Below are 27,747 nucleotides of genomic sequence, written 5' to 3' on the forward strand. Positions count from 1 at the left end.
AAGATGGCTGCCTCACTGACTGACTCCCTAGTCTGGTTGAAACCATGTCTTAACTGTTCACTGCTGTCCTCCAAGCCTAGTTCGGTGTTTGGCACACAGTGGTATTTAATAAAAATTAACCAAACTAATAAAAAACTAAAAAGGATATATGTAAAAATGCCTACCAGAATGACTGTACATAGCAAGTGTTTAATATTTGTTGAAGGACGTATGTCCCTTGCACAAAAGTGATCAATTGGTATTTTGCCAAATAAATGAGTATTTAGGTGCAACTGTCTAGCACCTACTAACAATTGCCACTGAGTTGATTCCAACTCACGGTGACCTCATGTGTATCAGAGTAGAACTGTGCTCTACAGGGTTTTCAAAGCTATAATCATACAGAAGTCGGTCGCCAGGCCTTTCTTCCAAGGTACTGATGGCTAAATTCAAACAGCCAACCTTTCGCAAACTGTTTGTGCCACTCAGGGACCTCTGGCACATACCAGGTGCTTGATAAATAGCTAATGAATGAATTATGAATGTCAAATGCATATTTGTCGAGTGAGTATTTCTTGAGTGAAGAGTAATTGAATGAGTGAATGAGTGGCAGAAGCCCTCGCAGGATTGGAAGGTCAAGACAGGACTGAAGGTACAGCATGAAAGGCCACTGTGACACACGCTTGCAGCCCTAGCCCCTCCGTCTCGGACTCTCCCTGCACACACACGCTCCACATTCTCAAGCAGGAAAAGACAGCATGGGAACGAGCCTTCACCAAAAAACCCATGTGGCTTTGCTACTTACAAATCGTGAGGAGTTGTCGTTCTTGACGGTTTTGGCGTTGCCAAAAGCTTCCAGAATCGGGTTTGCTTGTAGAAGCTGCTTTTCCAGCTCACCCTAAAATTCATTCACATGAAGTTATTGGAGAAAGCAACTCAGATCCTGATGGTTCTGCCCTAGACAGATGTTGTCACAAGACTGCCATTAACCCACAGTTTCTCTCCTATCCTACCTCCTATCCCTTGAGACCCTGATGCTAATGCCCAGATTTATTTGAGGATTTCGGAAAAAGAGTAACTGGCTGAGCTCTCTGATAGCTAAGACATCTGTTCCTGAGGTAGGTCACTTTTTCGAAGACCAGGACCTGCTCATCCACACGATGCCATGCCACTTGGGGTTGCCACACTGCATGCAAACCACTGGGGACGCCATTTACATCACCGTGAATGTGCCCCAGGGGGTTGTGCAGTGTGCAACCTGCTCTGCTGTGTATGGCGGTCTTGCTGCTGCTCACATTTAACAAGCAGCCTTCTTCAAGCTAAACCACTACAATCCTTCTGATAGTTTTTGTGCCATCTTTTAAAGCTGCAATTTTTCTTTTCTCAGGATTGGTTTTCTGAAGTCTCCTACAGAGAATAAGTAAGGAATGTGTAAAATCCCCTGGGAATCCTTCTAAAAGACTGTGGAACAAAGCTTCAAAGCAGATTGTCCGAGCTCTAGCCATCAGGTTAAATGCAGTTGAGGCTGTACACAGCCCACCGGCCCCCTCCGCGGGCTCCTGTGCACAAAGGCGGTCAGGTGATTAATCGTGGCAGGAAAAGGGCCAACAAGGTAAGTCATGCTGGGAAAGCGAATGAGCTGCTCCTTCCTAATTCCAAAACGTGGTGGCTGCAGGCTAGCCCAGAGGCCTCCTTGTCCAAGCCCTTCCTCCAGGCCTCCTCTAGGAAGCACTGTGTTCTGGGGGTATTCTCCTTGTTCTGCCTGTCTTTCCCTTTACTTTCTGCTGGGCAGCAGGGCTGGGCATAATGGAAGCAGGGAAGGGGGTCTAGAGGGAGGAGAATGTCTCTACACACCAAGAGGGCATCATGGGTAGTTCTCCCTAATGGGGCAAAACAGGAAGCTACTATTTATGTTTTTAGTTCTACATTTGCCCTCCTGCCTTGCAGCTCTCCAAGAAAGATACAGTGAAAGCATCATCTCATGGAAATCCCAGCCACCACTGGAACTGCCCTCACTGGGACTTGTGGATGTTTACAATGAGAGCTGTGTGTTTTCTTGGCTAGTGGTTGCACTAAAGGAATCACTTCCATCACTACAGACTTGGGGCCCAAACGTCCCCGCAATAGGCCCCCTTTCTAGAATGGAAATTCCAGCTGGTGGGGTCGAAAGGTCCTTCTCAGGAGAGCTTTAAACATGGAACTAATATGTCAGAAGGGACCTGGTTCAAACCCCCTTTTATGGATGATAAGACTGTGGCTCAGAGAAGTTAGGTGACTCGGCCACAGTCACACAGGGGAAGCCCCACATAAGAGGTCTGATTCATGACACTGCTGCACAGGGTCTAAGATGGATTGAGTGTGAGCCTTCCAGAGCCATGGGAGACCGCTGAGGGTCTCTCCCAGGCCTGGGACCTGTATACCAGCCCCTGAAGCTCTGTGTTAGAGACCAAGCAGGACCTGGTCATGTGTTTTGTAGCTGGGGCCTTACCGTGCCACCAAAGCTGAGCATTTCTGGAGCCTTGGGTCAAGCAACTGGCATGCAGAAGACAGACACACACTGCACACACATGCACAAGGACACACCAGTGCGCTGGGGACAGGGCTGGGGCAGGAATTTAAGGGCAATGGCAGGGAGAAGGGAGGGAGGCATGCCACAGCCATGCCATTGGCTGACTGTCAAAAAAGCCAAGGAAGCGTTGAGGCCGACAGTCCTAAACTGCTCAACCAGACAGGACAAAACATTTCTAGGTCATTTCAGTTGGGGTACTGGTGGGGACACTTTGATGGGAAGGATGTGGGGATTCATTCTGAACAGGGAAGAATCCACTCCATCCAGGCTGGAAGACAACCCTGGGGATTCCAACAGGAGCCCTGCAGGTGGCCAACGCACCGTACCCCGTTCTGAGCTGGCACTGGACACCCGCAGGGCAGTATTTTGGTGCATTTCTTGATTGGGCTTGTGAAACTTGGGGGCCAACCCCATTCTACCATCAGCTATGGGACTCAGTGGGTGCAATAGGAGCATGCAGACCTAAACACACTCCGTGCTTCCCGCACACACCGAGAAAACTCCCTCAGTTACTCACGTAGGCAAAAGATGGGCCTTGCTGTGGTTGAACAATACAGTATAAAACAAACATCAGCGTTATTTTAATCACACGTACATCAGGTCTGGGGAATATACTCTTCCAATCCCCACCCCAAACAGCCTGGATTTCCCAAGATAACTAGAACTGCAACTTCTTTTCCTTTATTCTATTTCCTTCTCCTTGGCTAGCTCGCTCCCTTGTCTGGTTTCTTAGTGGTCTACATATTTCAAAGGTTTCTGTAATTGCCAGGGTGAGGTTGGCCCTTTACACCTGTATCAGAGGAGATAAAGCCTAAGATAAGTTTACATATGCAGATAAAAAAGTGTCTGACACGCAGGTATCCTTGTTAGGTGTTGGTTGAGTTGATTCAGCTCATGGTGACCCCATGTGACAGAGTAGAACGGCCTCATAGGGTTTCCTAGGCTGTAATCTTTATACGTGAGCAGATTACCAGGTCTTTCTCCTTTGAGGGACCTGGAATGGCAGGAACCGGTAACAATCCTAAACCATCTTCAGACCCCCAGTCTACCATTTTCCCACCCCCATACTTGGAGGCAGAGACGCTGGCAAATCCTTCAAGTGGCCCCACTGCTTGTCCCTTCTTCTGGGACAGAGGAGGCAGGGCTAGGATGGAGGAAGAAAAGGACGGACCCAGAAAACGCACTCAAGTGGTGATGACTCTAGAGACCTCCTCTTCTTTTTCTTCAAAGCCCCTGACCATCCTCTGTCATCGTTTGTTCATCTGTGTGACTACTGGAAAGCTCTCTCCATTGCCCACCATCTAGAAGCTCAGCCAATAGAATAACCCATCACCGGAGCCTCCATCCTAGCAGTGCCGGGCACACAGTAGGTGCTCAGCCAATAGTTACCGAGTGGCATTGGACGAAAGCCCACTCACCAAGTGACTCCAATATCCCCACCTTCTGAGTCCCAGCTGGAGGGGACACAGGGAGGAATGGGCAAATCCAAAATGCCTCAACTCCAATGCATTTCTAGAGATTTAATTAAAGCAGTGGTTCTTAATTGGGGATGATTTCGCTTCCCCAGGGGACATCAGGCAGCGTTTGGAGACATTTTCGGTTGTTACAGTTCGAGAGCGGGGAGGAGGTGCTACTGGCATCTGGTTGGTAGAGACCAGGGAAGCTGCTAAACACACTACAACACACAGGATAGCCCCCACGACACAGAATTATCTGGCCCAAGATATCAGTAGTGCCACCACTGAGAAACCCTGACTTAAAGAAGATCTCTTCAAACAGGGCCCCTCCAGGGCCATGCTCCCAACTGAGATGAGGAATTGCCCAGATCCAAGTAAGCCCACGCAGGGGAAGAAGGACCCCTGCTGTGAGTTGTCAGGGAGGGGGCGGTTAAACACCTGGCCCCAGTTCTGAAAACGCTCTGCCCTGAGAAGCCTCAGCCAACTGCAGGGCTCTCTCAACCATGGTTTTGTTTGTACCTCAGGACGTAAACTGGGAGACCCATTGCTAATGCAGGGTGCCGGCAGGTAGCTGCCACTCACCGTGATGCTTGTGTCTTTCTTGCCCTTGTGGGAGGAGGCTACCACGGCCAGGTACTGGATGACTTTCTTGGTGTTTTCCGTTTTCCCAGCTCCAGACTCACCTCTGAAAGACATGGGAATAGTGATCCATGGCCCATTGCAAATAACCCTCCACAGGCGCTCTCCGAAGCTCTGTGAGGTAGGCAGGGCGAGAACCATCGTCACTGCCATTTTTCAGATGGGAAAACTGAGGCTCAGAGGAAAAGTTGCTTGTCAAGGTCACACTGTTGATAGAAGGCTGAGCTGGGCCTTGAACCCAGGTCCAATGCTCAATCTGCTCCTCCCGAGAGGAGGCAGGATAGGATTCAGGTGAAAAGAGTGAAACAGAAAACCTGAGCTTTCTCACTAAGCTCCAAAGTCAGGTTTATTTGGAATTGTCTGCTTTTAAGACACCATTAGCATTGTTAGAGATGGAAAGACCAAGCAAAGGGCAGCCTGCAAGAAAGGACATAAATACCTGGTAAGGACCTAAGGTAAAAGTTCAGAAGTTCCCCTTACAAAAAAAAAAATGGGTTATCCCATCAACCATTGGGCAGATGTAACTCCCTTAGTCCTCTGGGAAATCCCAATCTGAGTATCAGGTGGCTAGCTAATGATCTCATATAAATAAACCAAGATAAACCTGGTTTAAGTAATTCATGCTAAGGTGTAAATGACTGATACATGTATACCAGCAGGAGATCGTCTTATCAAAGGAGGCCCCCTGGAATACGAAGGGTAAATTTTTCACCGGGATGGCCAGCGGCACCCCCTAGCCACCAGAGAGCATCATGATGGGACTGTTTCATCCAGGAGTTCGAGATACTGCCTCCAGCTTCCCGCCACCACTAGTGAAAGGGAACGACAGGGCCTCCAGCTAAGTGGCCCTTTCTTCTCGTCCTCTCCTGTTTCCCTCCCCCTGTATTTGCCTAGATGCCACCTACCATTTTTATTTTTCAAGCTTACTTAAATATTCTGAGCTGCAAGAGATAGATTTTTTTCTTTTTTAAGTCTAGAAACGAATTTGTCCACCCTGAGGTTGGCTCAATGTTCTCAGTGCTGAACCAGAGCCACCAAAGCTAGTACAGCCCCTGTTCTTCTTCCTAATTAGGAAATACAGAAATTAATTTTCTCTGCCAAGGGCCCGTTAATAACTCCTTATGGTTATAAAAAAAAAAAAAAAAGGAAGAGAAAAGCATGTGCCCCAAGTTGGTGGGCCCAATCCTACAGCCCCCCAAATCCAGAAATCAAGTGGCTGGTTGCCAGGATTGAGGAAACATCTCTCACTGGCATTAGCTGCCCCTTCCGGAGGGTCTCTGGTGGTAGTCTTATTTCTCACAGCCTCAGAGGTAGCTTGTGAAATGAGAACCATGGAGGCATTGTTCCCATTTTCCTGCAAGGGAAAACTAAGGCCAAATATGTTTTCTTTTTTTAATTCTAAAGAGGAAATTAACTTTGGGGGGGATAGAGACCCTGTGGTAATTATTTCACATGGATTTTCCTTATCCTCCCTCCCACCTCCTATCCTGAAGGTAGGACTTAACATCTCCATGTTATTACAGGAGAGGAACTTTGGCCCAGAGTGGGTAAGCAAATTGCCTTAGGTCACACAGCAAGGCAGTGGCACAGTCAGAACTGAAAGCCAGATCTCTGATTCCAATGCCACCAGGACTGTTTCTACTACATTTCACCAAGTGCACCCCATAACATAGCCCAGGCCCTCTAGGAACTTTCTAAGTCCAGAGGAAGGGAAGAGGCCAAGGAGTCAATGTTTGTTAAAGAGGTACTCTGTGCTAGGGACTGGGCTTACAAATCTTTTTATTTAATCCTCCCAACAGCAACTCCTAATGAAGGAGCTATGGATTACCCCCATCACCCATCTGGGGAAACTGAGGCTCAGAGTGGCTGAAGTAAATTGCTCCAGGTCACACAAGTAGGAAATGGAAGAGGAGAGGGATCTGAACACCGATCCACTTGGCTCCAGAGCCCTTTTATTTTGAAAAGTGAGGAGAGATAAAATGTGCAAAAGACTGAGTGAAGCCCCACCACACTCCATCAAAGAGCTCTTCCACGTGGGACAACTGGGCCAATTGGCACAATATAGCTCATAAAGTATATGTTCTAGATCCCAATGTGGTGAGTAGTCTTAAATGTCTGGAGTCTAAAAGCTTGTGAGTCACCCATGTTCACTGCAGCACTGTTACAAAAGCAAAAAGATAGAAGCAACCAAGGTTCCCATCAACGGATGAATGGATAAATAAACTATGGTATATTCACACAATGGAATACTACGCATCAATAAAGAACAATGATGAATCCCTGAAACATTTCATAACATGGAGGAACCTGGAAGGGATTATGCTGAGTGAAATTAGTTGCAAAAGGACAAATATTTATGAAACTACTATGATAAGAACTCAAGAAATAGTTTAAACAGAGAAGAAAATATTCTTTGATGGTTACAAGAGGGGGGACGGAAGCAGGGAGAGGAGTATTTACTAATTAGATAGAATGCAAGAACTATTTTAGGTAAAGGGAAAGACAACACACAATACAGGAGAGGTCAGCACAACTGCCCTAAACCAAAAGCAAAGAAGTTTCCTGAATAAACTGAACGCTTTGAAGGCCAGAGTAGCAGGGGCAGGGGTTTGGGGACCATGGTTTCAGGGGACATATAGGTCAACTGGCATAATAAAATCTATTAAGAAAACATTCTGCATCCCACTTTGGTGAATGGCGTCTGGGGTCTTAAACACTAACAAACGGCCTTCTAAGATGCATCAATTGGTCTCAACGTACCTGGAGCAAAAGAGAATGAAGAACACCAAAGACACAAGGTAATTATGAGCCCAAGAGACAGAAAGGGCCACATAAATCAGAGATTACATCAGCCTGAGACAAGAACTAGATCGTTCCCGGCTACAATCCATGACTGCCCTGACAGGGAACACAATAGAGAATCCTTGATGGAGCAGGAGAGCAGTGGGATAAAGTCGGATACAGACCTCAAATTCTCATAAAAAGACCAGACTTAATGGTTTGAATCAGACTAGAAGGATGCTGGAGGTCATGGTCCCCAGACATTCTGTTAGCCCAAGGCTGGAACCACTCCCAAAGACAACTCTTCACACAGGGATTGGACTGGACTATAAGATAGAAAATGATGCTGGTGAGGAGTTAGCTTCTTGGCTGAAGTAGACACATGAGACTATGTGGGCAGCTCCTGTCTGGGGGGGAGATGAGAAAGCAAAGGGGGACAGAAGCTGGCTGAATGGATATGGGAATACAGGGTAGAGAGAAGGACTGTGCTGTCTCTTTAGGGGGAGAACAAACTAGGAGTATATAGCAAGGTGTATATACATTTTTGTGTGAGAGACTGACTTGATTTGTAAACTTTCACTTAAAGCACAAGAAAAAAAAAGCTTGGGCGTGGCAATCTAAGATACAGTTACTGATATCTACTCATCTGGAACAAAAGAGAAAGAAAGAAACCAAAACTCAGAGAAGAAAGTAGTCTACAGAACTAACAGTTGACACAAACCATGCCCTCATCTGCTCTGAGACCAGAAGAACTAGATGGTGCCCAGCTAAGACTAATGACCATTCTGATCAGGGTCACAATAGATGGGTCCTTATAAAATGGGAGACAAATTTGGAATAAAATTAAAAATTTTTAAAAGTCGACTTACTGGACTGGTTGAGACTAGAGGACTCCTCGAGACTATAAAAAAATAGCCCTGAGATATGCTTTAAACCTTAAACTGAAATTATCCCTCAAGATCACCTTTTAGCTAAATAATAAATTGGCTTGTAAAATAAAGAGTATCACCCATGAGTAACGAGCTTAAAAGAAACTATCTATAGGAGACCAAATGGTCAAAAATTACTCTAAGGTGAAAATGAGAAAGTGAGGGGGCAAGGAAACTAGTGTACTGGAAATGGCACAACCGGAACAGAATGAATGAGAATAATGACACATTGTGAAAAATGTAACCAATATCACTGAGTAATGTGAATTGTTGTTGGGAGGCGTTGCGTTGGTCTTGAGTCAGAGCAACGCTATGTACAGTGGAGAAACGCTGCCCAGTCCTGCGCCATCCTCACAATCATTGTTATGTCTAAGCCCATTCTTGCAGCTACTGTGTCAATCCATCTCATTGAGGGTCTTCTTCTCTTTCGCTGACCCTCTACTTTACCAAGCATGATGTCCTTCTCCAGGGACTAGTCCCTCCTGATAACATGTTTAAAATATGTGAGACAAAGTCTCGCCTTTCTTGCTTCTAAGGAGCATTCTGGTTGTACTTCTTCCGAGACAGATTTGTTCATTCTTCTGGCAGTCTGTGGTATATTCAATATTCTTCGCCAACACCATAATTCAAAGGCGTCAATTCTTCTTCGGTCTTCCTTGTTCGTTGACTAATTTGAGTAGAAATTGTTAAATGGAAGCCTAATTTGCTACATAAGCTTTCACCTTAAATAACTAATAATTAAAATTAATAAACTATTAATTAATAAAAAAAAGTTCTTCCATATATTCTAGGAATCCTTCACCTGCCTTAAACAGGCTCTTTGGAAATGTAACCAGGGACCTATGAACTTAGACAGTCATTCACCCTTCATTTTGAATTACTTTAATCAGTTTAAAGTCCTAACAGTTGATAGACATCGCCCCAAACTGAAGGGGCCGGGTTGTGATCAGAGTAAGAGGAAGGAGAGAAAATTCTGAACCTTTGGAAACCACCTAAGTAGGTACCCTTGAGCCCATCTGGATCTAAGACAAACATGTGCGGGACACATTCCTCATACCAGCACAGTAGTATGTCCAGGTCGCTACTGCCCACCCCTCCTTTACCACAACCATTTCCTCAGTTTCCACCTTCGCCTTCAGCCTCTCCCACCTCCGCTCTTTACAATGAAGACGTCGGCATGCTTGAGCACGATGCTCTTTAAAATCTACCTATATGGGACCAAATTGACAACAGCAACTCGAAATATTAGATAGGAACCTTAGGGGGCAGTGAGTTTACGTTAATGGGGGAGAAACAACTCAGAAAAGGAGGGCGAGAATGGTTGCACGACTCAAAGACTGTAATCAATGTCACTGAATTATACCTATAGAAACTTGAATTGGTCTATGTTTTTCCCGTGTATATTCTCAACAATAATCGGGCAAGTGGGATATGAACTTGGGAATCAGCTTCTCCCTGTGTGGATGGCTTGGCTCAACAGTTCCCAAGTTTTGTTGATAAAAATAATTCGTCCCTGGAGGTTCTGCCAAAGAAAACACCCCAAGGTCCAGGCTCGTGGGTGTCTGAAGACTGATGTGCTTGGGGCTGCTTCAGAAACATTAATATCTGTGCCTTTTTGAACCCTGAGCTCTGGGGCCGAAGATGCCTTCCTGAGTCTGAGCACCCTGAATATCCCGGTCCTGTCTCTTAGGGAATTTGGTGCCCAGCTCCCTCTGCCAGTGCCCTGGACTCATGACTATATATGGTCTCCTGGACCTGTAAGCACCCCATTGCCAACTTCTTTTAATCACTCTAGCCCCAGTGGCTGAAAAGAGCCACCCAAAGGCCATTTAACCCCTCGGGCCCCAGCAAGGTTGGCTTCACAGGCATGTGACAATCACAGTCACACAAGCTCTGCACTGAGAAGTGTCCTGTGCTTAGTTTAATACTCTGCTGTCATCATGAAATTCTTAATCATGTTTGAACAAGGAGCCCTGTGTTTTCATTTTGCACTGGACACACTAAGTATGTAGCTGGTCCTGGCCCCCAGGACAAATGCCATTTCCAAGTCCGTTTCAGCCAATGGTCTGTCCTTAGTATGAAAGCCTCCTTGGCTCTGAATCTCAGGCTGCTCTCTTCCTGACCCTAATGTGACTCCTATCCTGCTGTCAACAAAGCCTTCTAGCATTTGTGCTATCCAACTCCTATATACCCTGCAAAGCCCGGTTCAGCATTGCCTCTATTCTGAAGACCACCTCCATCTCTTCCAGGCAAAAGCCAAGTGGCAAAACAGTACAGTAGGCTCCACGGCCAGCCTGCCTAAGTTCGAATATCTGCACTGCCAGTTACCAGTGTGACCTTGGACAAGTCATTTAACCATACTGTGCCTCAATTTCCTTATCCGTAAAATGGGTATAATAAAAGCACTTACCTTGTATGATTCTTATGAGGATTAAATGAGTGAATACATGTAAAACCTTTAAAACAGGTCTAGGTCATAATAGGAAGCCCTGGTGATGCAGTGGTTAAAGTGCTTGGCCGCTAACCAAAAAGGTTGGGGGTTCAAACCCACTAGCTACTCCATAGAATAAAGACGTGGACATCTGCTTCCATAAAGATTTACCGCCCTGAAAACCTTACGGGGCAGTTCTACTCTGTCCTATAGGGTCGCTATGAGTTGGAATCCACTCAACAGCACTGGGTTTCGTTTTTGGTTTAGGTGCATAATAAATACACAAAAATGTTAGCTAGTGTAATAAAAAAATGGCTAACGTTATGTGCCAACTTGGCTAGGCTACAATTCTCACTGGTTTGGCAAACACTGGACCCATAGCTCTTTCACAACGTAGTATGATGTAATCACTTCCATGATATGCTTTGATGTGAGCAGCCAATCAGTTGAAAGGGGAGTTTCCTTGGGGGTGTGCCTTGCCTCCAGTATATAAATGGATGTTCAGCAAAGCTAGCTAGCTCACTCACTTGCGCTCTGTCTGTCTGTCTCTCTCTCTCTCTCTCTCACACACACACACACACACACACACACTCAGATATCTCTGGGGATGGGTTGATTTGCATGGTTCATGGTTTTCAAAGGAGTCTCCCTAAAGAGCCTTCTACTTTTTACTTTTTGGTATTTATCTGTATTCCTTTTATAGTTAAATAAATAAATATATATATTTCCACATAGATTTTAAATTTAACTTAATTAAAAATTCTGACTTTTAAAAATTTGTTTTTGTCCTTATGGCAGAACACAAGAAAAGAGAAAAAGGAAGCTGAGAGAAGTTAACAGATTTGCCTAAAGCTGGAGACAGCAAGGAAACCCTGGTGGTGCAGTGGTTAAGAGTTTGGCTACTAACCAAAAGGTCAGCAGTTCGAATCCACCAGCCACTCCTTGGAAACCCTATGGGGCAGTTCTACTCCGTCCTTATAAATAGGGTTCCTATAAGTTGGAATCGACTTGACAGCAACGGGTTTACTTTTTTGGGTATGGGGACAGCAAACTTTTTCTGTAAAGGGCCAGTGAGTGAGTAAATATCTGGGGCTTTGTGGGCCACAAATGGTCTTTGTCACTACTCATCTCTGCCATTCTAGTTCAAAAGCAACTATAGATAATACACCAAGGATTGGGTGTGGCTGTGTTCTAATAAAACTTTTTTTACAAAAAGAGGTGGAGGGCTGGATTTGGCCTGTGGACTGTAGTTTGCTGACCCCCAGGCTAACATCAAGAAACAAACCCAAACCTGTTGCCATGGGGTCGATTCTGACTCATAGTGACCCTATTGGACAGAGCTGAACTTCCCCAAAGGGTTTCCAGGACTGTAATCTTTATGGAAGCAGACTGCCATATCTTTCTCCTGCGGAAGGACTGGCGGGTTTGGACCACCAACCATTTGGTTAGCAGCCAAGTGCTTAACCACTGTGCCATGCAGTGTCTAATTCAGGGATCCCTGGAATAGTGCTATTGCAACCAGTATTCTGGGAGGCAGGCACAACTGATGCCCCCATTCAACAGGTAAGGAGACCAAGGCCTGAAGACTTAACCAACCTGCCCAAGAACAAACGGTGGCATTCAGAGAAGCCGGGAAACAAACACAGACTTGTACCTCCAAGACCTCACCTACTAGCCCACGAATGCTGCTCTGTTGAGACAATCTGTGTCCCTTCAACACTGTGTTGCATTGATAAAAACACCTTTAATGAATGGCCCAGGACCAGCATCTCCAAGCAGCCCAGGGGAGCTGCTTCCAGATGATTCATACAAAGCCCCCGGACTGTGAGAGCATCAATATCTGACCCCAACAGCACTTTTGGCCTCCTTGAATGGTCAGAAAGATCTGCTCTACCTCTTGTTCATACCCTTGTCTCCAGTTGCAAGGCCCTCTATGAACACTTCCTGCCTGCAGGACCACCTCCTGCCTGCATGGCCATTTCTTGCATGTACAACCACCTTCTGCCTATAGGACCACTTCCTGACTGTAGGACCACTTCCTGCCTGCCTCCCTGACCTCATCCTCTGACTGCCCTCTCACTCACTGGGTAACGGTCATATGGTCTGCTCCTTAAAAGACCAGGTGGTTCCCACCTCAGGGCCTTTGCCCTTGCTGTTCTCTCCGCTTGGCTGGCTTTTTCTTGTCATTCAGGTATCAGCTCACTCCCCTAAGTAGCTGAGCCAGTGCAGGCATGCTGTAGATTACTGCTCTGACCCAATGCACCAAAGACAAAAGATGCCAGTTATTCTTCCTTCTCTGAGGTGGGCCAGGGCTGGTGGGGGCTGTTGTTGGCTCTTGGTAAAGGCCAACAAATGAGCAATGGGTCCTCCAACAGGCCACAAGGAGCTTAGCTCCAGTCCTCGCCATCAGCAAAAACTCAGTGTGAGCCTCTGGGCACATCTCATACCCTCTCTGGTTTCCTCCTGTATAAAAACCAGGTGGCTGAAGCTTAATAGTAGGTTTTTGTTCTCTGCTCTGCCAAGACATCCACGCTAATCATAACAATAATAGCTTACCTGACTTAAAAGTAAGCCCCTAAGCTAGAAATATATATTGTTGTTGGTTGCGGTTGAGTCAGCCCCCAACTCATGGTGACTCCGTGCATAAGGGAACGAAACACCACCTGGTCCTGTGTGTCACAGATTGAATTACGTCTCCCCAAAATGTGTGTATCAACTTAGTTACACCATGATTCCCAGTATTGTGTGGTTGTCCTCCATTTTGTGACTGTAATTTTATGTTGAGAGGATTAGGGTGGATTGTAACACCACCCTTACTCAGGTAGCCTCCCTGATCCAAGGTAAAAGGAGTTTCCCTGGGGTATGGCCTGTACCACCTTTTATCTCTCCAGAGTTAAAAGGAAAGGGAAGCAAGCAGAGAGTTGGGGACCTCATAGCACCAAGAAAGCAACACCAGGAGCAGAGCGCGTCCTTTGGGCGCGGGGGTCCCTGTGCCTGAGAAGCTCCTTAACCAGGGGAAGATTGAGGACAAAGACCTCCCTTCAGAGCCAACAGAGAGAGGAAAGCCTTACCCTGGAGCTGACGCCCTGAATTTGGACTTGTAACCTACTAGACTATGAGAAAATAAATTTCTCTTTGTTAAAGCCATCCACTTGCAGTATTTCCATTATGGCAGCACTAGATGACTAAGATACTATGCCATCCCCATTATTGGCTGGGGATAAGACCAATTGTGATCCATAGGGTTTTCACTGGCTGATTTTCAGAAGTAGATCTCTAGGCCTTTCTTTCTTGTCCATCTTTAGTCTGGAAGCTTTGTTGAAACCTATTCAGCATCATAGCAACATGCAAGCCTCCATGAGGTACGTGGCCGAGACGTGAACCCAGATCTCCCACATGAAAGAAAAGAATTCTACCACTGAACCACCAATGCCACAGCAAACCATACGAATTAAGTACCATTGTTTTCATTCCCATTTTATAAGTGAAAAAAAGGAGGCATGGAGAGGGAGAGGTTAAATTATGTGTCCAAAGCTACAATTACTAAGAGGCAGAGCCACGAGGTCTGTTTTTAATCCCGACTTTAAAGGGATTTTCAATGACATGACCAGTGGGCATCCCCAAGGGCCATACTTCCACAGATGAACCTAGATTCTGATGAGGCCCTAAAGATATTTGCAGAGAGGTGGACATAGTGGCGTCACATTTGACATGGAAGTTGGGTGCCGAGAGCATGTAAGTAAATAGAAACATGGCAAGTTAAAATTGAAAATGTCTTTAAAACACCCTCAAAGTATGCATACTGGGTTTGTGGCAACATCCTTGTATAGTTCCTTCTATGCACAAATGTCAGACATCCCAGGGATTCTGAGTGTGCCACACGGGCAATGTGGAAAGAGAGTGCTTGGCGTGGTGAGATGCTCAATAAAGGGCTTCATGGGAGCCAAGCCCAGTGCGGGACTGGCAGAGACCCACGTCCCATCCCCCCACCCCCCACTCCCACACACAGCCATTGAGTGGACAATAGACAACCTCATTTAAACTAGATGTACAGTTGTTGCTTTTCCTCCCAAAGCCATGGCTGGTTTCTCCTAAGCTTTATGTGCCCTGGTGGCACAGTGGTTAAGTGTTCAGCTGCTAACCAAAAGGTCAGCAGTTTGAACCCACTAGCTGCTCTGCAGGACAAAGATGTGACAGTCTGCTTCCATAAAGATGACAGCCTTGGAAACCGTGTGGTGCGGTTCTACTCTGTCCTATAGGGTCACTATGAGTTGGAATTGACTCAATGTCAACGGATTTTTTTTGTTTGTTTATGTGCAATTATAAGACCCCAGTGCCAGATCCCATTTGTAATGACCACAGCCACCTGACTCAGCGCACATTGGCTGCGTGTGATTAATCCAATTTCCCAACACTGTTGTCACTGGCCCCATTCCCTCCCACTCAAAGCAACACTTAGAACACACCAGAATGAGCAGGATATTATTACCAAGACACCTTGACTCCACTCTTATTTTTAAATAAAGTGAATCATTCCAGACTTCGATGCTTTAGGGAAATTTCACGCAACTCCTACTACTGACTGCCACATATGTGGCAGAAGCCGTGGGCTACAGCATCTCTGCAGAGGACCCTTCCAGGCCCAGAATTCTGGGAGTCAGGTTGCAAACTGGTGGCCCACTGCCCAAGCCATACACAAATGGGGTGTATGTCTGTGTGTGTAATGTAGACTCAGTGCCAATGTTTAAAAATTGGAGATTTCACCCAAAAAATCTAGATTTCCAGCTTCAACTGAAGGAAAGTCTGGCAATGCTGGATCCACACTCTCCCAAAGCAGCTATAGGCTGGAGTGCAGTTGTGGCTGCCCTCTCAGATGGGCCATTCCAGCGCATCACACTCCCCACCATTCCCTTCAATGTTACACCTGGTCCCTTTCACACATTAACATTATTTGCTTGGCTTCAATTGGCCCTTGAGTTTGCAGCCACATTCCCAAATGTCCTGTTACGGCTCTTCTCAGGCAGAGGGGCTTCTGCTGAGGCACACCCTCTGAAAAAATTGATCTCTCAGTTTCTTAAGCGCAACATGCTCCATCTTACCTCAGAGCCTTTGCACATGCTGGTACTCCCTTACTTATGTCTCTGCCATTTCTGCTGAAATATCACTTCAGCAGAGAAGCCTTCTCTGTTTCTCCCCACCTAAAAACTCTTTCTATGTACACAGTCTTTCAGCTCCTTATATGTTTCATTCTTCGTACTTACCACAGTTTGCAATTATACATTTACTTGGGTGATTTTAAAAATGCATGTGTGTATTTTTTTAGTCTCTGAAAAGGTAGTATATTCACAGCGTCAAAAAGTAAATTCAGATAGTACAAAAGGCAAGTATGTGATTATTCTCCTAACAACTCTCTTTCCCATGGTGGCTCCTTGAGAAGAGGATCATGCATTTTTGGTTCATTCTTACATACCTGGAACTTAGCAGTGACCTGGCCCATTAAATCTGTTGAATAATGAGTGATGGTAGGAGTGGTGAGAGAGCTGAGAACATGACCCAGGTTACATCATGGACTGCCAGAAGAATGAACAATCTGTCTCAGAAGAAGTACAGCCAGAATGCTCCTTAGAAGCAAGGATGACAAGATTTTGTCTCACTTACTTTGGGCATGTTATCAGAAGGGACCAGTCCTTGGAGAAGACATCATGCTTGGGAAAGTAGAGGGTCGGCAAAAAAGAGGAAGACCCTCAATGAGATGGATTGACACAGTGGCTGCAACAATGGGCTCAAACATAACAAAGATTGTGAGGATGGTACGAGACTGGGCAACATTTCATTCTGCGGTACATAGAGTCGCTATGAGTCAGAACCAACCCAACAGCACCTAACAACAACAGAAGTGGATATGGAGTTAAGATGGAAGGGAGGTATATTAGCAGGTTCCTACTGCTGTTTTATCAAATGACCACAACTTTAGTGGCTTAAAAATTTATTATTTTACAGTTCTAGATGTCAGAAGTGTGTGGTGGGTCTCACCGGGCCAAAATCAAGGTGTTGGCAGGACTACAGTCTTTCTGAAAGCTCTAGGGAAGAAACCACTTCTCTGCCTTTTCTAGCTTCTAGAGGCTGCCTGCATTCCTTGACCCATGGCCCCTTCCTCCATCTTAAATACCAGCATCACCAGGTCAAGTTCTTTCCACATTGCATCACACTGACCTCCTCCGTAGTCAAATCTCCCTCTCACTCTCTTTTCCCTCCCTCTTCCACATTTAAGGACACTTACGATTATACAGTGAATCCTGCAAAAGCTGGAACTGGTAAGAGGTAGAAACCTATCAGATAAGGAAAACTCAAATATCTTTCACTACACTGAGCAATAGAAAAGTAGTAAGACTGTACACCCTGTCAAAGGCGGAAAACCTGTGAGACCCAGAAAAGCAAGGCAGTCCTATCAAGTTCCGGCTCTCACAGGTTTCACTGTACTAAGGAGCCCTTATACTGGGCCCCCTCCCCCAGATAATCCAGGATAATCTCCCTAATTTAAGATCGGCGGATTAGCAAACTTAATTCCATCTGTAGCCTTAATTCCCTTGCCATGTAAACTAACATATTCACAGGTTCTGGGGATTAGGATGGAAACCCTGGTGGCGCAGTGGTTAAATGCGATGGCTGCTAACTAAAGGGTCAGCAGTTCGAATCCACCAGGTGCTCCTTGGAAACTCTATGGGGCAGTTCTACTCTGTCCTACAGGGTTGCTATGAGTTGGAATCAACTCGACGGCACTGGGTTTGGTTTTGGTTTTTTTGGGGGGGATTAGGATGTGGACGTCTTTGGGGAGGCACTCTTCTATCACAGGAAGGATTAATTTTTTTTTCCTGAACAGTAAATATTCCTTGAATAATTCTGAATTGAGTGAGTTGGTATGTTTTGACCACATACCAAGGTCTTCAAGGAAACAGTAATGCCAACCACCAAATATGGCACAAACATGGTCAGTGGCTTGCCAGCTGTGAATTGTTAGAACAACAGCTTAACACGAGCCTCATCTTCCTCAGCAACAGAGATGGGGCCACCCTCACAGAGTTGATACACAGTTAGATGAGATCCTGCATGTAGAATGGCTAGTTCAGGGCTTGGCACACAATAAGTGCTCAATAAATGCTAGCTTTTTTTTTTTTTTTTTAAAGGCAGAACACAACTCTACCAGGCATTGTTGAGAGTTTAGGTTTGCCTGCCTCAGCATGAGAACGTTTGTTCAACAAATGTTTAGCGAGCATCTGCTCTGCCAGGCACAGTGCAAGGCACTCATGACACATTTCATATCCTCAAACAAAACAAGGATCCCTGCCCTCACAACTCTTTTCTTTTAACAGGTTGGATCTGAATACAGAAAGCAGAGTAAAAAGCAGCTCCACTGGTCTGGGGTCTTAAAAACTTGCGAGCAGCCTTCTAAGATGCATCAATTGATCCCAACTCACTTGGAACAAAGGAGAATGAAGAAAATACAAGGCAAATACTAGCCCAAAAGGACTAAAGGACAATATAAACCAGACTCCACCAGCCTAAGACCAGAAGAGCTAGATGGTGCCCAGCTACCACCAATGACCACTCTGACAGGGAACACAACAGAGTCCTGGATGGAACGGGAGAAAAGTGTGGAGCAGAACTCAAATTCATGTAAAAAGACAAGACTTAATGGTCTGACAGAGACTGGAGGAACCCCTGAAACTATGGCCCCTGGATGCTCTGTTAACCCAGAACTGAAACCATTCCCAAAGCCCACTCTTCAGACAAAGATTAGACAAGATTATAAAACAAAAAATAATACATGTGAGAAGTGTGCATCTTAGTTCAATCAGACACACAAGACCAAATGGGTAGCTCCTGTCGGGAGGCAGGATAAGAAGGGCAGGAAGGGGCAGGAACTGGTTGAATGGACACAGGGAATCTGGAGTGGAAAGGGGGAATGTGCTGTTGTCACATTATAGGGATTACAAGTAATGTCACAAAACAGTACATGTATAAATTTCTGTATGAGAAATTAACTTGAGCTGTAAACTTTCACCTAAAGCACAACTGAAAAAAAAAAACAGCAGCACCACTTACGTGCATAGAATGGACTGGTCCTCCCGATCTGAAAACAGAAAGAGAAAAGAGACATGGGTTAGAATTGGCTCCAGCAAGCTGAGGATCTGGTCTGGCTCTACCCGGGGGCTCCCATTCCAAGCTTCTGCACCCCAGCCCCACTGGGGGCTCTAAGGCAGCAGCTAAGCCCATTGCCCCAGGGCACAGGGGCAAGTCCAAAGTCAAGAGGGTAACTAGGCACCATCCATCCATAAATTCCCAGAGGCAACCCCAGAACGATGCTGGGGTCTGACTTGTTCAGAAGGCAGGGAGCATCGCAGCCACACCAGCTGTGAGGGGGTCCTGGAGACCCACCCTGCCCACACTAGGTCACAGACTTTGGATCCAGACAAACTGGGGTCCCACTTGGCCACTTCCCAGCCCTATTGCCTTGGGCAAATATTCTTAACCTCTCCATGCCTCAGTTCCTTCATCTGTAATATGGTGTATGGACATTTTTTGGTTTTTGACAATCCAGTATTCTGTTCTCTTCTTCGAGAAGACCACCCTGTGTTCCTCTAGAAGAACTACCCTCTTTTTTACCCCAGCCTTCATGTACCATCTTGATGGGGTTGCCCTGAGCTGAGAAATGAGAATGTGACCCAGGTTTCATTATTCAGGTTCTCTGACCTAAAACTCAAAGCCTCAATCACAATGACACAAGGATGGGGAAGCAGAGCAGGTAGACAGAGCTCAGAGGAGGCCATGGCTTCCTGTCCCCAGAGCTGGAGCAGCCCCAGTTTCTACTGTTTTCCAAGCCTGGCTCTCCCATCTCCCTGCCCCATCTCTATGCTGCCCGATACCAGAACCAGCTGCTGTTAAGTCGATTCCAACTCATGGTGACCCCTGCGTGTCAGAGTGGAACTGTGCTCAATAAGGCTTTCATGGCTGATTTTTCAGAAGTAGATCGCCAGGCCTTTCTTCCAAGGATCCTCTGAGTGAACTCAAACTGCCAACATTTCAGTCAGCAGCCAAGTGCATCAACTGTTTGCACTCTCCAGGGACTCCAGCTACCAGATTGTTATTGTTGTTGTTAGGTGCTGTCAAGTCAGTTCTAACTCACAGCGACCCCGTATATAACAGAATGAAACGTTGCCCAGTCCTGTAGCATCCTCACAAGAGTAGATATGTTTGGGGCTATTGTTGCAGCCACTGTGTCAATCCATCTCATTGAGGGTCTTCCTCTTTTTCAATGACCCTCTGTTTTACTCCTCCATAAATTCCTTTCTTATAGAAGCTGCCAGAGTCGGTCACTGTTGCTTGCCACCGGAAAGCCAAGGTGGATACTGACAGCATCGTAAGACTAAACGTGGTTACACAGGCAGCACTCGTTGCTTTCTACTCTTAAGATGGCCTCAGAGGGCACCGCCAGATTCTGAAGCCCATTTCCTCCCCAAGACGCGGATGCTTACCAACAGCTTCCGTTCACCATAACTGAGAAATCAGGCTTCATATCCACTGCGGGGCAATGCCAAAGCTATAGGCATTTCTTGACTCTGTTTCCCTGGCTCCATCCCACCATTGCAGTGCTCAGCTCCTCACTGTCCTCACCTCATCAGAGATCTCCCAGGTCTCTCTGTATCCCCTGCAAACCTCTTCTCAGAGCGAGCTTCCCAACAGACTGAGCTGCCCAATCACTCCCTCCTTAACACCCTTCCATTTTGGCAGTTTCTTAAAAAGTTATGAGGAATCATTTTGGGGGGTCTAAGACTGGATTGTATGTAGGTGGCACAAATGGTTTGTGCCTGACTGCTAACGTGAAGGTTGGCGGTTGGTTAGAACCCACCGAGCAGTACTGCGGAAGAAAAGGCCTGGTGATTTGCATTCGTTAAGATTACAGCCAAGAAAACCCTATGGAGCAGTTCTACTCTGTAACCCACAGGTTTGTTATGCATCAGAATCAACTTGAGGGTGACCAACAAGAACAGCAACAACTGGATTGTGGTATTGGTTACACAACTCTACAAATTTACTAAAAATCATTGAATTTTAAACTTAAAATGAGTGAATCTCTGGCAGGTAAATTTTACGTCAATAAAGCTGTTCTTAAGCCAAAACTACCCTCTGAGGTCTCCTTTTAGTGAATTAACAGGCTGGCACACAAAATAAAGGATATTATTTGTAAGAACGGTACTCCATTAAAAAACCATCTCCATGAAACCCTGGTGGCGTAGTGGTTAAGTGCTCCGGCTACTAACCAAAGGGTTGGCAGTTCAAATCCGCCAGGTGCTCCTTGGAAACTCTATGGGGCAGTTCTACTCTGTCTATAGGGTCGCTATGAGTCGGAATCGACTAGATGGCACTGGGTTTGGTTTGGTTTTTTGGTATGAGACCAACAGGTCAACAGTTACTCTAAAGCAAAGATGAGAAGATAGGGACAGGGAAACTAGAGCACTGGAAATGGAATAACCAGCACACAATTAAAGAGAATGTTGACACATTGTGAAAAAAGTAATAATGTCATTGATCGATTTGGATAGAAATTGTCATATGGTGACCTAATTTGCCATGTAAACTTTCACTGAAAACACAATAAAGTTTATTATTGAAAAAAAATGAAGCTGTTTCTAGAAAGCCACCCATGGGAGTAGTTTTTGCTTAGGGGGCATTGAATTTATGTTAATGGCGATGGAATGATTTGGAAAAGGACAGTGAAAATGGTTGCACAACTTAAAGAATGTAATCAACGTTGCTGAATTACACGTGTAGAAGTTGTTGAGATGGCATACGGTTTGTCATGTATGTATATTTTCACCATGATTTAAGACAAACGAACAAAAAAACCATCTATGGCTTCCCAGTGGTCTGTGGCCTCCAATAACTGGGCCCTGCCCACCACCCCATGCCCCAGCTCCGCCATGTTGCTCATCTTCATTGCTCCAGGAACCCCATGTAGATTAGTCCCTGAACACACTTCCATGCCTTTGTTCAGGCTGTTCCCTCTGCCTAGTAGGCTTTTCCCTTCTTTTCCTGGTAACTTCCTTGTCCTTTAGTCCTGAAGAGAACACCTTTCCCAAGAAGCCTTCCTGGATAACAGAACGGGAGTGTGGCTTGATCAAAAATCTCCATCTACACTCTCAAGCTAGTGCAAATAGTTAACCCTGCTAGAGAAAACAAGCCTCAGGGAAAGCCTCCAGCCCTGCTTCAAGTAATTGGACTGCTGCCTCCAAACCCCTCCCATACAGAAATTCTGGAGCTGCCCCTTGTTCCTGCCCAACCCCCAGACAAACTGTTCCACCTCTGCAGCCCATAACACCTGTGCTTCTCACAGGCTCTGTCTTGGGCTTGATTTCTCTCTTTCCTAGTGTGTCTGCCCCACGGAACCATGGCCCACACAGGCAGACTCCCCTGGCTGCTCAGGAAGAATGGACTGCAGGGGGCATAGGCAGAAACAGTGAGGCTAGGGAGGAGGATCTAGTCCAAGGAAATGATGGTCCTTGGACCAGGGTGGTGGCAGTGGTGATGGGAACAGGTCTACAGATTCAAGAGATGCTTGGCAGGTGGATTCTCTACATTCTAGGCCATTTCATGCCTTGGTTTCCCTCTTCCTACCTTGAACCTTAGAACAGCTACTTCCCTGGCCCGGAAGTAGGTCTCACCCCTTGTCTTGGTTGGTCCATGATGGTCTCTCCAAGCTGCCTTGCTCTCAAAGTCTTCCTTAATCCCCCTGGACTCAGGACCCCCTAGGACCCATGATCCATTTCCTGTACACTGTTCTGTACTTGGGAAAGCAGAAAGAGCCCAGAAATGCTTCAAAACCCGGGTTGGTCACCAAAGCAGCTATGTGATCTTGGGCTACCTAACTTTAGTTTTCTCAGCCCTAAAAGGGTCAACATTAAAGATCACATAGGGGAAGTGGCTTAACACGTGTCTGGCCCATAGCAGGTGTTCAGTAAGTAGATGGATGGATGGGTGGATGGGTGGTTGGATGGGTGGGTGGGTGGGGGGATGGATGATAGATAGGTGAGTGGGTTGATGGGTAGGTGGATGGATGGGTGGGTGAATCGATGAGTCAGGGGATGGGTGGTGGGAAGGTGGGTGGGTGGGGGGGTGGGTGGATGGATGGACGATGGATGGGTGGGTGGGTGGATGGATGGGTGGATGGATGAGTGGATGGATGGGATGGGTGGGGAGTGGGGGGGTAGGGGGATGGAGAGTAATGGGGGATAGGAGGATGGATGAGACTGGAAAAGGCCATGTCTATGTATCCTTGGGGACCAGAGGACAGTAATGACTATACACAGAGGTGGGGGGATTTATATCACGTGAAGATCTGGCCCACCCCCTCCACGGGGCAAGATGAAACAGGTGGTTAGGCAAGCTCCACAAATCCTATACCTTCCTCCAATATAAGCAGATCTTCTAGCAACCTGGTTAAGCCAAATCCTCAGAACAAAAGGCAAAAGAGCCAAAAGGATATTTAATTTCTCTTTCTCACTCCCTTCATTTCTACCTTGAGGCAGTAGTATGGGCGACAGCTGCCTGCAGGAGCCATGCTCAAGGAGTATAGAAAGGCTCCAACTCAAGCAAGTCCATCCTCCAAACTGAGGGCCAAGGGGATGCCCTGCAGGCAGAAGGCCCCAGGATTGTCCGGGGCAGGAAGAGGGGCCTTCCTTCTCTGGTGCCAGAAGCTTCCCCTTCCTCACAGCCCCGGCTTCCCAGCCCAGCTCACTCCTTCCTGTCAGGCCCTAGCAACCCCTGCCTTCTGGTGGGGCTCTCACATTGTCCCACAAACCCCTCAAGAACACACCAGAAACATCTGCACATGTGCCCAAAGACAGAGAGACACACAAGTGGTTCACTGTAACAGTGTTTGTAATAGCAAAAGACTAGAACTAAACTATTTAATGGCTCCATATAATGGCATTTCACATAGCCATAATGGCATTTCACATAGCCATTACAAAAAACTAGGCGGATCTTTATCAAGTGATGCCGAACAATCTCTAGGACACTTTTTTTTTTTTTTTAAGGGCAAAGTAGCATGGTATTATACTTTTTGTGTTTGAAAAAGCAAGATATATGTACATGTATGACCCTGGGTGACGCAAACAGTTAAGCACTTGACTACTAGCTGAAAGGATAGTAGGTTCAAGGTTGGCAGTTCAAACTCACCCAGAGGCACCTCAGAAGATAGGCCTGGGGATTTGCTTCTGAAAGGTCACGGCCTTGAAAACCCCGTGGAGCAGTTCTACTCTGCACATGTATGGTCACCAAGAGTCAGATTCGACTCAACAGCAACTAATAACAACATATATATGTATATATATATATATATATATATATATGTTGTTAGATGCCATTGAATCAGCCCCTGACTCATGGTAACCCCATGCACAACAGAACTAAAGACTGCCCTGTGTCACCCCCATGATCGGTGATGCATCAGACTGTTATGATTCACAGTGTTCCACTGGCTGATTTTTGGAAGTAGATTGCCAGGCCTTTCTTCCTAGCCTGTCTTAATCTGGAAGCTCTGCTCTTGATAAAAGACATAAGACACAGCCCCGCCTGCAATCCTGCTAGTAGCTCCAATTTCCTGAGTGCCCACATGCCCCAGCCTGTGCTGAGCTCCTTCTGTGCTGACGAGATCCGTTCAGTTCTCATGGCAGTCCCAGAATCAGTCTCAGAAGCGTCCCTTAAAACAGTGCAAGCTGTTTGGGCCAGCCCCAGGAGGTGCTCTGGGAAGTTGGTTGAAGTGGATCCTGGGTAGAACAGAAGGAGGCTGAAATGGAAGAACCAGGCAATCCTGTGGGCACTGGAATTGCCCCCATTTTACAGACGAGGAAAGTGGAGCTCTGAAGTGCAGTGACTTGCCCAAGGTCATGCAGCTGGTAGGTGGTGGGGCTGGGACTCAAACTCAGGGTCTGCCTGATGCCACGACCTTGCTTTTCCCCACAGCATTGTTTTGTATTCCTCATGTAGCTCACACTCATGTTTTGGTGGCACCTCCTTCCAGGGTAAAACCAGGAAGAAACAATAAAACTTCAAATCTTCCCAGTACACTCTGGAGAGAGACAGGCGTCAGCATCACCGTCTTGTGTATGGGAAGACGGTAGAGGTAGCGCCCTGAATGGGCAACACAACCAGCTCCTTGTTCTGGAATTGAGGGAATATGGAGTCTGTGCCTTCAACTTCCATCCCAGGGAGAACTCCACTTGAGAATAAAACAAAACGGGAAATTGATGAATCTGGGGGTGGGGCTGGGGAATGGGTCCAGGGTGGGGCAAGGGGAGGAAATGGAGGAACCAGGCATCCTGTGATTAGAACCCAGGCAGAAAGAGCACCTCCTGGGGCTGGCCCAAACAGCCTCCTCTGTTTTAAGGGAAAATTCTGAGACTGAGGGATGGACAAGTATCTAAGCTATCTGGACCCATTTGCCACGGGGGAGAGAGGCAGACTTCCCAGCAGCCCCCCAAAGCCTAAGCCTGGAGCTTGAGAGACTTATAGGGTCAGATGCCTGTCTGGGCTCTTTCCTTACAGTTCCGGAGGCTCTACACTGGGGGCTGCTGGGAGGCCTGTGGCCTGGGACATTCCCATCGGAAATGCACCATCTCCAAGCGTGGGAAGCTCTTAGAGCACTAGCTATGAGGAGGAGAAAGTCTTGGTGTGGGTACTGTTTGCTGACCGTGTGGAGTCCAGGGAAACTCTGAATTCATGGGGCTTCTTATCAATTCCTTCCTGAGCCGGAGCAGAGTTCACTGAATGTGCTAAGCCATTTCCCACCTTTCTAAGCTCTGTACATGCTTTTTCTTCTGCCCACGGCACCCTCCACCACTCTTTCTCCTGCCTAATCCATTCTTCAAATGTCATCTTGGAAGTCACCTCCTCCATGATACCTCCTCTGATCCCACACCTCCTTAGAGCTGACTTGGGGTCCTTTCTCTGCGGCCTCCTCCTGGGCTGCCATGGACAGCTGCAAAGGTTATACACTGCATAACTCCAAGGGCAGCCATTCACATCAATAACTGCAGATTTGTTTATTTGTTACAATAATTTCCCAGCAGACAGAAGTAAGGTATCTTGAGAAAGAGTATCTTTTTCTAATTCTACAAAAGTGCCACATGGCGTGGCGGTGGCCTTGCATCCCATAGTCCCAAAGTTCTCTCCATCATAGCACTGAATCTCACTGTAATCACTGTTTGACCTATCTATCTCTCAACAATTTTAGGGGGAGAAGGTACAGATTGCTTGGATTGGTAATGGGTCATCTACCCATGACACAGAGTCCCTGGGTGGTGGTTGGAGTCCAGCCAGCAGCACATCAGAAGACAGGCTTGGGGGTCTGCTTCAAAAAGGTCAAAGTACACATAGAGTTGCTACAAGTTGGAATCGGTTCAACAGCAACCAAAAACAACAATATTCATGATATGGCACGTAGATTTTTTCTTGTTTTCCCTTTCCATCTTGGTAAAATTGTGCTGGTCTACATTATTCATAACAGCTCCAGAATGGAAACAACCCAAGTGTCCGACAACAGATATATGTGGTCTACCCAAACAACGGAGTAGTATTCAGCCATACAAAGGAATGAAGGCCTGATAACGCTAAAACGTGGATCAACCTTGAAAATGTATGCTGAGTGAAAGATACAAACGACCACGAGGTGCATGATTCCATTTACATAAAATGTCCAGAACAGGCAAACTCATAGAGACAGAAGGAGCCCTGATGGCACAGTGGTTAAGCACTCAGCTGCTAAAATGTCGGCGATTTGAACCCACCAGCTGCTCCATGGGAGAAAGATGTGGCAGTCTACTTCCATAAAGATTAAACTCAAAACCAAATCTGTTGCCATCGAGTCAACTTTGACTCATAGTGACCCTACAGGACAGAGCAGAACTACCCCATAGGGTTTCCAAGGAGCAGCTGGTGGATTTGAACTGCTGACATTTTGGTTAGCAGCCAAGCTCTTAACCACTGAACCACCAGGGCTCCCTGTAAAGATTATAGCCTTGGAAACCCTACGGCGCTGTTCTGCTCTGTCCTGTAGGGTCGCTATGAGTCAAAGTTGACAGCAACAGGGTTTTTGGTATAGAGACAGAAAGCAGATTAGCTGTTGCCTGGGGCTGAGGATAGAACTGGAGAGAGACTGCAAACGGACATGGAAGTTCTTTTTGGGGTGACGAAATCTAAAATTAGATTGCAGTGATGGTTGCACAGCCCTGTAAGTTTACTAATAATCAGTGAATTGTACGCTTAAAACAGGCAAATTTTACGGTATACAAGTTTTACCACAAGAAAACTTTTTTAAAAATTATGTTAATTTTAACACCATCTCTGAATCAAGACCCCATTCCTTGAACTTCAGTCAGGTCTATTATGCTTGCAACAGTTAGAAGGCTGTTTTGAATGCTTCTTCCACTAGCTGGTGAGCTCTGGAAGGTCAAGGCTGCGTCTGATGGGGGGAGGCAGCACGATGTTGATGCACAGTAGGTCCTCAGTGCTTGATTTGAATTGCTCTCTGCATCAGGAAGGCAATCGAGGTAGAAGTGAATATGTATTCAGGTATTCATTTAGCAAACCAGCACTGAGTCCTACTATGTGTTAGGTACTGGAGAGACAGAAATTTTTTTTTTTTTTAATTTTTATTGTGCTTTAAGTGAAAGTTTACAAATCAAGTCAGTCTTGGAGAGAAAAAATTTAAAAAGACCTACTTATTGTTGTTGTTAGCTGCTGTCAGGTCAGCCCCTGACTCATGGTGACTTCATGCTGGCCAGTCCTGCACCATTCCCATGATTGGTTATAGATCAGACTGTTGTGATCCGTAGGGTTTTCATTGGCTGGTTTTTAGAAGTAGAGCGCCAGGCCTTTCCTCCTAGTCCGTCTTAGTCTGGAAGC

The 27,747-nt window shown here is 46.3% G+C and overlaps 1 protein-coding gene across 2 annotated transcripts in view; it reads right to left on the reverse strand.

Annotated features, from left to right (window-relative positions):
* MYH11 (myosin heavy chain 11) overlaps positions 1-27,747 on the reverse strand; it is a 154,255-nt gene that overhangs the window by 67,286 nt on the left and 59,222 nt on the right. For both annotated transcript variants that reach the window (XM_064295629.1, XM_003421886.4), the window contains exons 4-6: positions 18,889-18,916; positions 4,588-4,690; positions 785-877 (exon numbers count right to left, since the gene is read on the reverse strand). In XM_064295629.1, the coding sequence (XP_064151699.1) occupies positions 785-877; positions 4,588-4,690; positions 18,889-18,916 (224 nt within the window). The remainder of the gene's footprint in view (positions 1-784; positions 878-4,587; positions 4,691-18,888; positions 18,917-27,747) is intronic.

The sequence above is a fragment of the Loxodonta africana genome, chromosome 12 (assembly GCF_030014295.1).
Source record: "Loxodonta africana isolate mLoxAfr1 chromosome 12, mLoxAfr1.hap2, whole genome shotgun sequence".
Lineage (NCBI taxonomy): Eukaryota > Metazoa > Chordata > Mammalia > Proboscidea > Elephantidae > Loxodonta > Loxodonta africana.